The sequence below is a fragment of the Berghia stephanieae genome, chromosome 6 (genome assembly GCF_034508935.2).
Source record: "Berghia stephanieae isolate SIO BIC M18660-M18661 chromosome 6, UCSD_Bste_1.3, whole genome shotgun sequence".
Taxonomy (NCBI): Eukaryota; Metazoa; Mollusca; class Gastropoda; order Nudibranchia; family Aeolidiidae; genus Berghia; species Berghia stephanieae.
This window is the reverse complement of record NC_088365.1, coordinates 29,698,604-29,713,958: the sequence shown is the minus strand read 5'-3', so window position 1 is coordinate 29,713,958 and position 15,355 is coordinate 29,698,604. Positions and strand designations below refer to the sequence as shown.

Sequence of the window (15,355 nt, the reverse complement as noted above, 5' to 3'; positions counted from 1 at the left end):
ACTTCGAATACAGCGCATCTTTGAGAGTAGTTGGAATGGCATTTTGTATATCAACAACTCTTAGGGTAACAATTTCCTTTAAGCTTTAAGGCGTTTTTAAATGTACTTTTGTGAAATATTCTAGATTGTATCACAGTTGGACAGGAATTGTAAGCCTTGTCTAGAAACCTGTTCAGAAGGAAACTGTGTACAATTCTTGGATGAAACGCATCCCAACAGAAAAGCAGGCCAAAGAGTCATCAGGCTGAAAGGTGCAATTGGTCCAGACAGGCATCAATGCCGAACATGAAAATTGCAGCAACATACATCTAACCTACCTCCTTCAATAGGGGAATTGTTTTTGTTTGTTTTTAAGGGTTTTACGGTGCTTGCAACACATTAAGGTCATATCAGCGCCAGTAAAAAGGAAGAAAATGGGATAGTAAAAAGTTCTAGAATTACAATTAAAGCACAAAAGAAAAGGTAAGACAAAGGGGAACTGGTTCAAATAGGGAACAGATGTAGATTCCAAGAGCATGCCGTCAAAGTACTTAGTTTGAGATCACCTAAAAGTCTCATCCAGACACAAGCACAGGTCCCAACAAAGAGGAATACACTCAAATGTTTACCAATCATATAATATAATATGTAAACTAATCATAATACAATGCGTAACAGAGAGATGATTTACAAGGAAAAAAATATCATCTCCCAAAACTATAACTATACATTCGACTGTTTCCCTCCCAGCCAAGGAACTCCGGCAAGGATCAGGACAAAACTAAGTAATCTCATTCCAAGACAATGACAGGAAACATATGGAAAACGGGTATGGGGGGATAGAAGACACAGCATGTACCTCCCTGCCCACTATGGGAAGCCAGGAACCCCACCCGGCAATAGGGGAATGAAGAAGAAGAAGAATTACAGGTTTTTTAAAGAACAGTACCTATGTTTTAAAGTCTGTGTGCAAAACCAATATACATAACCGAGCCACTAAAATTTCTGGGTCACAAGATAAAAATTTCATTGCCTATACCAGCATTCGATTCAAGACCTAATTCAAAGGCAAATTACTTATCACTACACCAATGACTTTTCCAAACATGTTTTCGGCTTGCTTGGCCATTTGTGAACAAGGTAAAAACAAAAAGGAAAAAAATTAAAATGAAAGTTAAATCTGAATGACAACTAATGAAGAGTGAGTTATGGCAAAAAGACAGTACCATATCTGATTTACATTGAACATAATGGGAAAACATGATTATTTGAATACCTTTACAATAAATATCTTTTAGCACCAGGAGGCCATAAGGCCTAAACATTTCCTTTCCACTCTCTTAGTCTTTATTTCAGCTTTCCCTTCCCTCTCTTTTCCCTCAGGAGGCCTCCCTTTTGCTACTGTATTGTTATTCCTTTCCTTTCTCCTTAAACACTTCCACTCAAATTCCATCTCTTACTTTTCAAACTGCACTACTTTCATCCATTCCAATACCTTCAAACTCCTCACTTTATCCCTATTGTTCTCCTTTGGCAGTATTTATATAGAGACAGTTATATTATACAGTGTATGAGGCATTTTAATTTTTTTTTTCCTGTCAGTTCATACTAGAGGCCCTCTTTGCGATATATGTATCACCACAACTGATATTTGCAGTCAAACTTAAGTGGCCAAATAAAGACGCAGTGATGCAAAATAAATAACTTCACTGACAAGAAAAGGAATGCGTGTTTGTTTTTGTTTGTTTTTAGGGGTTTTACAACGCTTGCAACACATTTAGGTCATATCAACGCCAGTAAAAAGGAAGAAAATCGGAGAGTAAAAACATTTTAGATGTACAATTAAAAGGACTTGAGGAAAAAGTAAGACAAGGGGAAATGATTCAAATAGGACACAGGTGTAGATTCCAAGAGCACACTATCAGTGTACTTAGTTTGAGATCACCTAAATGTCTCGTCCTTACATAAGCACAAGTCTACACTAAGAGGAATACACTCAAATGTTTACAAACCATATGTTAAGAATAAAATAAATAACAGTGCATAACAGAGAGATGATTTACAAGGAAAAAAATATCATCTCTCAAAACTATAACTATAAATTCGACTGTTTCCCTCCCAGCCAAGGTCAGGACAAAACCTAAGTAATCTCATTCTAAGACAAAGACAAAGAGCAATTGGAAAACAGATACAGGGGATAGAAGACACAGCAAGTACTTCCCTGCCCACTATGGGAGGTCAGGAACCCTTCTCAGAAGGAAAGCTTGAATCCACAGAATTGCTTACAATGCTGGTGATAAATTTTAGATCCTTTTCAAAACATAAGTAAACTACCGTCCAATCATGGTGTATTGTCCTTGTTAATTCAAGGAGCAATCCACAGTTCAAGTTTGTATTTTTTTAAAAATAATTTTAATAGCTGGCCAAAATACTGCTTAGGGTGGTGTTTAAGAAATTCTCTTTGTGCACACATATACATAAAAACACCCATTCAGGGTAAAAACAGTAAATGCATACCTTGAAATAGAATTTAGGGGGGGGGGGGGGGGGGGGGGTGAAGAAAAATGTAATGAAAAGTATGACTTACATCATTGCCATGCCCATATTTTGTGGGGATTTTGGCCTGTCTTCTGCAGGAAAAAGCAAAATAAAGAATTGAATTTAAACAGCTAACAAACAAAAACTGAGAATCCAATTAATATATTCGATGGTATTGAATTTGATCATAAAACATTATCACATGCTACAATAATTAGACCATAAGTCAGCTATGATCTATATACAATTTTATCATTCCTTTTACCAAATAGGTTGTAATAGTATTGGAGTATGACTAACAAATGATTTCATACACTTGAAAAGTAGACATAATTTGGTTCTCTTAAATTTAGTGGAATTTATTGGTGTTTTTTTCATATCTCGGAAAACTTGAAACCGGAATCAGCTCACTTTGGAACTGTGAAACCGGAATTCCGGCATATGCTGGAAAACTAGCATCCATGCCTCTACAGTGAAAAGAAACAAGAAATGAGTTTTTGTTTTGTCATTTGCTTACTTTGAATGGCTTTGTAAAACTCGATTATTTCTGCTCATCTTTTTCTATTATATTCTTGTCTTTTCGGGGAAAGGGACTGGTAAAAAGAAGACTTAAGTGGTGTTAACTGTAATCCTCCTCCTGGCCTACTGCTACTTCCATTGCTACTACTTACGTCTACTACTACTACTATTACTACTACTACTACAACTACAACCACTACTACTACTACTACTACTACTACTACTACTACTACTTCTATATTCGTGGTGGGAAATTCCCACATTTATGTAAATCTTCCATCGTAAGTCTCAAACAAAAAATAAAAATTGCAACTTTACCTAAATTGACTGGTGCTTCTTCTAATAAAATGGAAGGTGGAGCAATGGCAGCACCACCTCCTGTGAAAAATAAAATAAAAATCGCATCAGTAAGAGATGGAATAATAGTAAAAATTATAGGAGGGTAAAATAGTAGAAGAAGAAGAAGAAGAAGAAGAAGAAGAAGAAGAAGAAGAAGAAGAAGAAGAAGAAGAAGAAAAGGGAGGAGGAGAAGGAGGAGAGATGATGATGATGATAATGAATAAGAAATCAATGTATCATAAAAATTTATAAGTTAGAGTTAAACAAAAAAGAGAATTAAAAGAAAACTAATATTATCATTGCTTTCTGACACATGTGTGTAAATGATCCATTAGAGTACACAGCTTTACACATAGAAGTTCACATAAGAACGAGCTTAATTCAATGATGTGATATAGAATATTACTTACGTTTAACGGATCTGTCAATTTCCTCTTCTTCATCATCTTCTGCCCGTCTCTTTCTCATTCTTTCCATTTCGGACTCACCATCATCATTTCTTCTATCTTGTCTTCTCCTGAAAAATATGATTGATATTGAGACTCTAATTTGTAAGAAATCATACTCTCTGTATTAGAAGGAAAAGGATGGAAATCCTCCCATTGTGGAGATAACATAATTAAATGTAGTTTTCTTTACTTTGTGGTCTTGTGATATGACACTCACCTATGGATCGGAAAATCTTGGATTCAAGTCGTGCTCTGAGTGGTATATAGTTGGGTCCTAGGAAAAGGCTCTTTACTCATATTCTCTCAACGTTCTCGGGTGTAAAATGAGTACCTGACTATTAACAGGGTTGACAGTCGAAAAAAAAAAAGCAAAATTGCCTAAGAGGCGTCATGTCTTGTCATACATGTTAAATGTTGCTGTTGGCTAGGGACCCCTTGTAAAATACTCATGTTAAACAAGTGTAAGGGGCTAGTGCAATGCCTAATCTATAATGCCATTTTGTCTTAAAATGAAAATTATGTCTTACCTGTTTCTATCTCGATCTCTATCTCTATCTCTGTGGTCTCTCTCTCTGTCTCTGTCCCTATCTCTATCTTCTCTATTATCTCGATCTCGTCTATCATCCCTTCTGTCTTCTTTTCTGTCATCTCGATTTTTCCTTTCACTTTCCCTCTCTTTCTGCTTCTCTTCCTTCTTTTTCTTGACGACTTCATCATACTCATTAGGTCGGAGGGGATCATACTCATCGGCTATGCCAGATATTAAGGGTAATGGGTCACCAGCACCACCACCACCACCGCGGAAAGGAGACAAGGATAAGGCTGAAGACGTTGACTGTGGTGTGATTGGTGCTATAGCAATCGTTGCCTGGGGCTGGATGGACGGGTTGACTCGCTCCAACTTAAATAACAACAAAGACAAAAATAAATTAACAAAGTGAATAGGAGAATGAATAAATGTGTGAATAAAGTACCTTCACTTGTGGCTACAACCTCCATTTACAGTGCACTCTGGATACGTCGACATTGCCTAAGTCGATTTTTACCCAAGTCGATTTTTTTTCTTGGTCCCTCCCCCTTCTTCCTATATAACATTAGTAAAAAAAAAAAAAACTCCACATAAGTCGATGTCGCTTAAGTCGATGTTCTTGTCACTCATGACTACAATAAAATCACAATTAAACAAGTATTTCCATTGGTTAAAAAAGCTACCAGTAAGAATTTTCTGTGGTTAAGTATATCCGCGAACGATTGGCGCACATCGATGTGATGTAGGTGCTTTGCCTGACATCCGTGTTCAATGTACATAAGCAGTATTGAATAACTTTAATTTCTCCATCTCAAATTTTACATTGTCGCAAGTTCAAGATTATTTTTGGTTCTAATCCCAGGCCATCCTATGTAATGGCCCTCTTAATTTGTATCAATTTTATAAAGAATTCAAGTCAAGTCTACAACTACAATGGCAAACCTATCGCGGAAAAGGAAAATTCGATGCATTTGGAAAGTCTGGCATGCCACAGAAAATCATCGCATAGGAAATTGGCATACCAGCTATTTCTGTCTCGATTTACAAGAAGCATGACCTTGACCGAGACGCTCCTACCCTTCCGCTTTTCGCAGAATAATTTCGCTTAATTGGTATACATTCCACATTCAAGGCAAAAATTCCGCTTTTCATCTTTCCAATCCAGGAAAATTAAAAAAAAAAAAAATCTCTAGTGAAAAAGTGAGCTATGGCTTATTTCGTCAGCATCTCCTATGGTCAATCAACACACATTTTGTGTGTCTGATTAGTCCCTTCAAAGTGTGTGCTGTTGATGTTGGATAGTATTATCTTTATATCTTTGGGAGGGGGGTTGACCAAAGTATTATTATTATTATGTCGACTCCAATTTTTGAGGTCAATGACCTTGGTAATATTATATGTTGGCTTCATTCGGTAATAATATTATTGAGTAGGGTCAGCTTCTTTCCCTATTTAATTTTAGCCTTGTGTGTGTGTGTGTACCGGCACGCGAGTTTGTTTGATTAGGTGTGTGTGTGTGGGGGGGGGGGGGGGGGGGGGGGGAGGGTCCTGACAAGGTTATATCCATCCATTCAATACTTTGTTCTCAGACGGCCAGGACCTGTGTGTTCTCTATTATTATTTGACCCCATTCTTAGTCTTTACACAATCTGTACATTTTTACACATTTTTTTATTTTTAATCATTTGAGTACTTTTGGATTGTTTATTACATTTTCTGTTGCAAAGCATGTCATAGTCAATAACAGTAAGTAGATTCCGCTTTTTTATCTCAAATTCCGATTTTGATGTATTCTGATTCCTCTATGGGGCTATTGAGGGTAGGAGCCTCTGATGACCACTACAGAGACCGCGCGATATGAAGGGACATCCTTATTCTAGCTTGTTTTGCTTTGTTCACGTGCGTTTTTGCTCATTTGGTTACACTCCGGTTAAGTTGATTTTCGGATAAGTCGACTTTTTTCTCGGTTCCCCTGGGCATCGTCTTATCCGGAGTCCACTGTATATTTAAAGGTGCAACCATCATAAGGTTAAAATGATTACTATTAAGGAACACACGAAATGTAGAGTCCTGTAACATACATGATATGCAAACTTGTATTTCCTTTTTGTTAAAAATATGACTTCAAGAAAAAGTTTAGTGCCAACACAAGATGTAAGATATCAAATTCTTGATTATAAGATCAACCAGTGTACAAGAATGAATACAACAGCCTTGAAAAAGAACAAAATAACGAACACAGAATGTTTTGGGCTCTTTTTTTTTTTAAGCTGTTATATTAATTTTTGTACATTACATTTTACAGTCCACAGCTTCTAACAGCTTAGTATACACTTAGATCTAAAGTTCATAAGTTTAAAATACTTTTAACAGCTTAGTCTACTCTTAGACCTAAATCTCATAAGTTTAAAATACTTTTAACTAGATTCAGTACTTAAATTTGAGAATAAATCGACAGGGGGTAAAATAAGAAAATAGCAAATGGGACCAAATCACATGAGATATTGATAAAATTAAGGTTTTAAGGCTATGATAAATTTCAAATATTTGTTTTTGTTTTTTTTGTTTTTAAGGGTTTTACGGCGCTTGCAACACATTAAGGTCATATAAGCGCCAGTAAAAAGGAAGAAAATGGGATAGTAAAAAGTTCTAGAATTACAATTAAAGCACAAAAGAAAAGGTGAGACAAAGGGAATTGGTTCAAATAGGGAACAGATGTAGATTCCAAGAACACACCGTCAAAGTACTTAGTTTGAGATCACCTAAAAGTCTCATCCAGACACAAGCACAGGTCCCAACTAAGAGGAATGCACTCAAATGTTTATAAATCATATAATATAATATGTAAACTAAACATAATACAATGCATAACAGAGAGATGATTTACAAGGAAAAAAATATCATCTCCCAAAACTATAACTATACATTCGACTGTTTCACTCCCAGCCAAGGACTCCAGCCAGGGTCAGGACAAAACTAAGTAATCTCATACCAAGACAACGACAGGAAACAATTAGAAAACGGGTATGGGGGGATAGAAGACACAGCATGTACCTCCCTGCCCACTATGGGAGGTCAGGATCCCCACCCAGTTTCAAATATTTATAAAGTAGCATGAACATTTCAAATCATTAAGTAATGATGTTTTGTAACTGATCAGAGCAGGATAAAAGAAAAAAAAATTGGTCAAATTTCTTATAAATACATGCAAGTTGTCAACTCAATGTGCTGAAAGCAGTTATAAAAATATATATCACTTACTTTTCCAGTTTGCATGTTGAACTGCATGGGGCTGTTAGAGTCAACATGACGTTTGAGGTCAACAACTGGAGCCAAATGGCTTGTTCTTTGCTTCTGTAAAAGATAATTGATTCTCAAAAATGTTAATCACTGCCCAAAATGCATGCTAAGAGATGGTCAACTTGGAATGTAAAACTGTAAATCTGTAAGTGTAAATAATATATTATAATGCACTTTTTCAACATTGCTTCATACAACCATTTATTTTCTTGTTGGTGAACTAACTTCCATTTCCATTTGCATGGATTGGTAAAAGTGTTCAATGAGAAGGGATTGAGAGAATATAGGAATATCATAATAACAATATTTTGTCAAATTCTGTCGTAACACATCCCGAATAACACCACTTGAATTAGGTACCACAATAGACGTCATTTTTGTGGCAAAAAATAAACCTATATATTTTGCATCACGCGTCGAGAAAAGGACTATTTTTAAACCGGGTCATTCAACCATTAATACCTTTGCCATTAGAAAACGTACAAAGTTAATTTGGTATCGTCTTAAAGAGGAAGGTTTCAGCTTTATTCCTATACCACTTAAACAATAAAAAATGGGCATCCAAGGTTGAAAACTGCCGTTTTAAAACTTTACAGCAGCGGAAAATCTCGACATATTATTTGATATAAAATTTGAACCAAGTTTGTCAAAAAGACAAACATCTTATCTCTATTTCTACCAATTTGTTTTAATGAGGGTTGTTTAATGGCTGAAGTATCGCATTTTTAAAAAGCCCACCAAATCCTTATTTTCAGCTTTGGGTGTTATCCGATTTTTTTTCACATCATTGTAGTTTGTAACAGAGATCTCAATTAATTATTGACAAAAAGAATAGTTCACGAAAACCATTTTATTAAAGTACCTTCATAATTTATGATTTATATAGTTTAAAACAAAATAAATACGATATATATTGATATTTCAATTGATAACTCGGGTCGGTAAGTGGGTAAGTTTTAATGATGGAACAGTCTAATAAACCCCTCTTTTTTTCGGTTTTCATTAACCTATGATTTTTTTAAAAATGACTTTAAGCCTTGGTTTTTATTGAACGATGTGTTGTTTTTATCAATTTATCCATTTAATTTTTTTCATTCTGGTTTGTCTCTTCATGTTTATTTATTGCTAAACAAAAAACAAAGGACAAATTTATACACACGCTCTACACTAAAGGCGACCATGGTGTTGCTATGACAAAATGATTGTGTGACCTCTTTAGATCAAAGTAGATTTTTATGGTCGAAGGTGTGATGTCGTTTTTAAAACAATTGCATATGAATACCCACTACTTGTAGTTTATAAGTAGACAAAAACACACAATGAATCGTCCCAATGTGTTATAAAATTGAAAAAGCATTGCTATTGTTTATTTCATTTGGGAAAAGTGGTACTTGTAATATTTATAAGATTGGAGAAATAAGACTTTGAGGTGCCACTTCGTTTTCTAACAATATTTTTCTAATGCTTTCAAGATAGAATATGTATAGAAACAATAAGAGTTACTAGTGGCTAATGAAGCAGTATACATGTAGAGGTTAAATAATCATTCTTTACGCCATTAAAACTGGATCAAAATAGATAATAATAATAAAGGATGACGTGTATTTATTTGTTTTTGTTTTTGTACGCTTTTGTTTTAAATCGGGAAGAGATGTAAATTTAAGATGAGAAAAGAAGCAAATACAGAGATCTTTTTTTTTTCAGTTTTAGTTTTGGTGAGATATGCAATACCTGAGTTTGCCTCTCAAGCACAGGGAGTTAATCATGAATAATTGGGTGGCTAGGTCTTAGGGTGTGTGTGACGGAAAGTAATTTATTTCAGACAAGCATCCTATCTAAAGGGTAGCAGTTCATTCAGTAACACAGAAATCAGGATACAGTCACGCGTCATAGACCTTAAGGCGTGAAAAGAATTTTGAATGGTAGGGGGTTGAGGGCACAAAGGACACCCTGCTGGGCACAAGCGCATGATCCTGTATAAGAGGAAAGCACTATACTGCCAACGTATATTTCGATACCCTCCTAATAACATACAAAGAGACGATTTACAGTGGAAAAATCATCCTCCATAATAGGAATAATACATTTTACTGCACCCTTTCGGTTAAGGATCCCAGAGAGGGCCAAGGCAAAATCAAGCAATATAATTACCAGACAATTCCATAAAGCAGCATGGAAGTAAAAACATGATGTCTTGGGATTATAAGGGTTTCTTAAGAGGTTGATTTATTATCTTATGCTGCTGGTTCAAACATTGTGCTTATCATTCATGATTTCATGTTGAATTTTGAGAAGGAAATATTAACTTCACTAAAAAGTTAAGATGATTTTTTAATTCAGCAAGTCTGGTTTCTTATATCGAGTGATATTTTTCTTCTACCTGCATTATTTGCAGAGATATTTAATATTTTATACATTTTGCTTGTGATTACAGTGGACTCCGGATAAGACAATGCCCAGGGGAACCGAGAAAAAAATACTTATCCGAAAATCAACTTAACCGGAGTGTAACCAAATGAGCAAAAATGCATGTGAACAAAGCAAACCAATCTAGAATAAGTATGTCCCTTCATATCGCGCGGTCTCTGTAGTGGTCATCAGAGGCTCCTATCCCCAATAGCCCCAAAGAGGAATCAGAATACATAAAAATCGGAATTTGAGATTTAAAAAGCGGAATCAATTTACTGTTATTGACTATAGACAATCCAAAAGTACTCAAATGATAAAATATAAAATGTGTAAAAATGTACAGATTGTGAAAAGACTAGGAATGGGGTCAAATAATAATAGAGAACACACAGGTCCTAGCTGTCTGAGAGCAAAGCATTGAATGGATGGATTTAACCTTGTCAGGACCCCCCCCCCCCCACAAACACACACACACCTAATCAAATAAACGCGAGTGCCGGTACACACACACACACACACAAATACACAGGGCTAAAATTAAATAGGGAAAGAAGCTGACCGATTGAAGCCAACATATAATATTACCAATGTCATTGACCTCACAAATTGGAGTCACCATAATAATAATAATACTTCAGTCAACCCCCCTCCCAAACAGATAATATTATCCGACATCAGCAGCACACACTTTGAAGGGACTAATCAGACACACAAAATGTGTGTTGATTGACCATAGGAGATGCTGACGAAATAAGTCATAGCTCACTTTTTTTTCACTAGAGATTTTTAAAAAAAATTTTCCTCATTGGAAAGGTGAAAAGCAGAAGGGTAGGAGCCTCTAGGTCAAGGTCATGCTTCTTGTAAATCGTCGAGACAGAAATAGCTGGTATACCAATTTCCTATGCGATGATTTGTCGCATGCCAGACTTTCCAAATTCATCGAATCTTCCTTTTCCGTGATAGGTTTGCCATTGTAGTTGTAGACTTGACTTGAATTCTTGAAAAAATTGATGCTAATCAAGAGGGCCATTACATAAGATGGCCTGGGATTAGAACCAAAAAAATCTTGAACTTGAAGTTGCAACAATGTAAAATTTGAGATGGAGAAATTAAAGTTATTCAATACTGCTTATGTACATTGAACACGGACGTCAGGCAAAGCACCAACATCACATCAATGAGCGTCAATCGTTCGATGATATTCTTAACCACTGAAAATTCTTACTGGTAGCTTTTTTAACCAATGGAAATACTTGTTTATTTGTGATTTTATTGTAGTCATGAGTGATAAGAACATCCACTTAAGCGACATCGACTTATGTGGAGTTAAAAAAATTTTTTTTTACTATTGTTATATAGGAAGAAGGGGGAGGGACCAAGAAAAAAAATCGACTTGGGTAAAAATCGACTTAGGTAACGTCGACGTATCCAGAGTGCACTGTATAGCTTTTTTTTCGCCAACATGCAAAATTGCGTGTTTCCTGGTGTTCTTCACTTCTTTATATTTCAAAGACCATTTGAAGAAAATGTATGAAAAAATTGGACCTCTTCCCTGGAGTACTCTCTACCAGTTGACGTGAATTACATGCAATTTTGTATGATCATTATGTTAGTATATGGAATATGCTATTTCATCATGCTGGAGGCCAAAACATTTATGCTGGAGGCCAAAACATTTAATTTCCCAGGTGTTTTGGTGGAATTTAAACAGACTGTAGATATAGGAAAAATGTTTTGTCTGGTTCAAATATTGTTATATTTTATTTACCAAGTCACTGTGCTTTAAAAATGTGTTTCACAAGTATGATAAATCTTTTTAGTGGTTAGTTACATGACGTCAAAGTTGGAACATTTTCTAACATCAATTGGCAAGCAAAAAAAATTCTAAGTTCTTGAAAAGTGAATTTGCTCTCAATTTCTTATTTATGTTTGGATTTTCAAAATTTTAAAAGTGTTTTCCATGACTACCAGAATGCTTTATGAATTCAGTACGAAAAATCCATTTTAAATATTTATAAATTGTCTCTTGTGGTATCTACTTGAATAAAAGTTAGAACAAAAGTTGAGCTTAACAGAATTCCTTGGATAATTTATTATTTCGACATATTGATCTCCTTTCTCCACCCCCCTCCCCTCGCCACTACCCCTCCCGCTAGCCCCATTCTATTTAGAGAAATGTTTTACCATTTACCTTTCTCCATCACCCTCCCCTCGCCACTACTCCTCTCGCTAGCCCCATTCTATTTAGAGAAATGTTTTACCATTTACCACTTATAACCAGATGTATTTGATGTATATAGGGACTAGAAACTATGAGATTTGGAATTGATGTTAAGTCTCAATGAAAGAGTTAAAAAGGATTCATTCTTAGTTAAAATCAGTAAAATATGCACATTTTTCTATTTCTAGTTACTTTTCTATTTACCCAGGTACAATGTAAATGCAAAATCTTTCATGATTATCTAATGATCAAATATTCCTAAAATAATTCTGACAATATGGCATCCACCCCCATCCAAACATACCAATATCTGGCCCTTATTATTCCTTTTCAAATGAACTTCTTTGCAAATTGTAACATTTAAATTCATATTAATTCACATGGCTAATGAATTGATCTAAAATGTTTAAATCTCACTTTAGGTTGAAGTATAGAGGCTTTCTTGGCTTGCAGGGTTGAAGCCAGAAGCTTGTATCCAGGAGACCATCCCGCTGTTAATCAAATGAAAAATAAAGAACAGAAAATACAATCTACGTCAAATTTGAAACAGAAACTACAAAAGAGCTAATCGTTTCAAAGAAGTATTACAATAAACTTATTAATAGAAATTCATGGAGGCTTTCAAACTTTATAATACATAAAAAATACATGATATTGCTTTGTATTTTATATAGAAAAAAGGGTTGTAAGCAAACTGTAGTGCAATCTGGCAAATAAAACAAAACCAAAGATAAAAAATATAGTTTTCCAAACAAATTTACCAGTACCAATGGTGGAAAAAGTTAAAAACCCAGGAAAATTTTACTGGAGTTGGCTAAACTTTAGAGAGCTTGTCTCTACTAATCTTTGACTTTGAGGCTAGGGACAAATCTATCAACTGTTTCTCAACGTCCTACTTGAGATACTTATACTTATGGATTGTTTCCAGCACAGGTTCTTTTATAGAATAGGTCCTCTTCGCCAGACTCTATTTCTTCATCGTCTTTGTGATTTAAGTTTCTTCTGGTTTTACAATATATAGCGCATATATAATTGTAAAAAAACATTTTGGTCAGACCAAAATTTGTCTAGTGTGCTCTTGAAGCTATTTAGGGTTTTTGCATTCACAACAGAATCTGTTAAACTGTTCCATATTTTCGTTGTTCTCACAGTAAAACTGTGTTTTCTCACATCAATCTTGGTCTTTGTGTTAGCAGTTTCTTTTTGTTACCTCTGGTGTCTTCTCTTATTGTGAAATCTTTCCTCCATTGAATAAATTGTCATGACTTGGTCATATTTACCACTTGTCATCTTGTAAAGTTTTATCATGTTCCCCCTATAGCTTCTGTATTTCAAGATTGGTAAGTTAGGTTTCCTCAGTCTTTCCTCGTAATCCAGCGATCCTAGTCCAGGCAACTGTTTTGTGGCCCTCCTTTGCACACCTTCAATTAGCACATTGTATTTTTCTATGTAAGGAAACCAAACTGAGCTTGCATAGTCTAAGTGAAATCTCACAAGCGCTTTATAGAAATAGAAGGGCAAGAATGCCTAGATATTGGAATGAGCGTCTGATGATGGCAAACATGGATTTTTTTTACTATTTCACTGACATGTGTATCAAAAATTAATTTGTCTTCTATAGTGACTCCAATGTCCTTTTCTATGTCCTTGGCCGTGGCATTGGGTGGCACTCACCGCAACTTTTTTTAGTGACTGAATTGAATCGTCAGATTCAGAGAGAGACGACATCATAATGATGCGACGATCCAGTAATCCAATAACTAAAAATATAAACCTAGATATGATTACGATCGTGACATGTCTTTAACTTTAACTATTTCTCAGAATGCTCTGGAAAATAAACTTGATCTTTATTTCTCCGAACGGTTTCCAATCTCAAGATCTTTTATGGTTATTTGCGAGAGTGTCCGTGTGAATGATGAATGTATGCATTTTTGGGGGGTTTTCTTTTGCCAGTGCTTGGGTGCCCCGTTTTTTATTCCCAACTTTCATCAGTTAGATTTCTATCTTGAGTTTGTACTACCCTGTCTTTCAACCTCTATTCCTATCTTGCGACTTTGGCTTTGTTATTTGGGTTTACTTCTGTTCTCTCTTTAGTGGAGTATAATAGTAATAACACAACTTTTTGGATTTTGATAAAAAAATTTAAAAATAAAATCCGTCTTTGTCCTCAATAAAATACTCAATATGTCTTAAAAACGCTAGCTTGATGATTCGTGAGAATTCCCATCCACTCTGAGCATTTACTTTTGCATCGACCTCGCCCATCAGCTACTGGAGGATAGCCGCCCGCCCTTTCGGAGAAATATAGAGTTCCTGAGCGTTCGGTCGGAGAAATAGAGCCGGTCAATTATTATTCATATCAGATCATAAACTGAGTGACACGAAAGTGCAAAAAGTAAAGACCGCCTAAATTGGACGTGATAACGAATAACAAATACAGATCATATAAAACTGCTTTTGTTGGTTAAAGTGATCAAAAGATAATTTTGAAATGGAGAGTTGATTAAAATTAGAACGATGGTACTCACGAACGACCGATTGTTTTGTGATTTTCTCATTTCCCGATTCCTCCTTGATGTCAAGATCGTCGTAGAGTGACATGATGAGAAAATAAACTGTTGATAAGTTTATCTTAAATTGGGGTCAGTGATACTTCAAAAAAAAGCATTTAAAATGAAATATTTGTCAGAAATCAGATAAAACATTGGGAAGCAAAAAAATTCTTGAGCAGTTGGCAGACTATGTGACTGAAATAAAAGTGGACATTTTTATTTTGCATTGACAGTTGTCTCCCTTCCATAGGCTGAGCATCAGTAGGAAATTTACATTTATTTCAAAAGAGAACAATAGAAGAACAGCATTTGTCTAAATAATTATAAATAAATGCATCAAAATCAAAATCAATAACCATATAAAATTTATTGGCACCAAGCACTAGCTGTATTTAAAATATTATATATTTAATTTAAACATCATCGCCAGTCTCCCATATGGTCTAGTGGTTAGGATTCCTGGCTTTCACCCAGGCGGCCCGGGTTCGATTCCCGGTGTGGGAACTTTTTTTAAATT

At 35.3% G+C, this 15,355-nt stretch overlaps 1 protein-coding gene and 1 non-coding gene across 2 annotated transcripts in view; one reads left to right on the top strand and one right to left on the bottom strand.

Moving 5' to 3' along the window:
• LOC144974816 (splicing factor 45-like) overlaps window positions 1-15,080 on the bottom strand; it is a 24,319-nt gene extending 9,239 nt beyond the window's left edge. Inside the window, exons 1-7 of the mRNA XM_078918132.1 lie at window positions 14,815-15,080; window positions 12,701-12,774; window positions 7,615-7,707; window positions 4,352-4,725; window positions 3,786-3,892; window positions 3,355-3,414; window positions 2,567-2,609 (exon numbers count right to left, since the gene is read on the bottom strand). Coding sequence (XP_078774258.1) covers window positions 2,567-2,609; window positions 3,355-3,414; window positions 3,786-3,892; window positions 4,352-4,725; window positions 7,615-7,707; window positions 12,701-12,774; window positions 14,815-14,887 — 824 coding nt within the window. The 5' untranslated portion in view covers window positions 14,888-15,080. The remainder of the gene's footprint in view (window positions 1-2,566; window positions 2,610-3,354; window positions 3,415-3,785; window positions 3,893-4,351; window positions 4,726-7,614; window positions 7,708-12,700; window positions 12,775-14,814) is intronic.
• Window positions 15,081-15,270: 190 nt separating this feature from the next.
• On the top strand, window positions 15,271-15,342 carry Trnae-uuc (transfer RNA glutamic acid (anticodon UUC)). The gene has a single exon. It is a non-coding gene; the product is annotated as a tRNA-Glu (tRNA).
• Window positions 15,343-15,355: the final 13 nt, after the last annotated feature.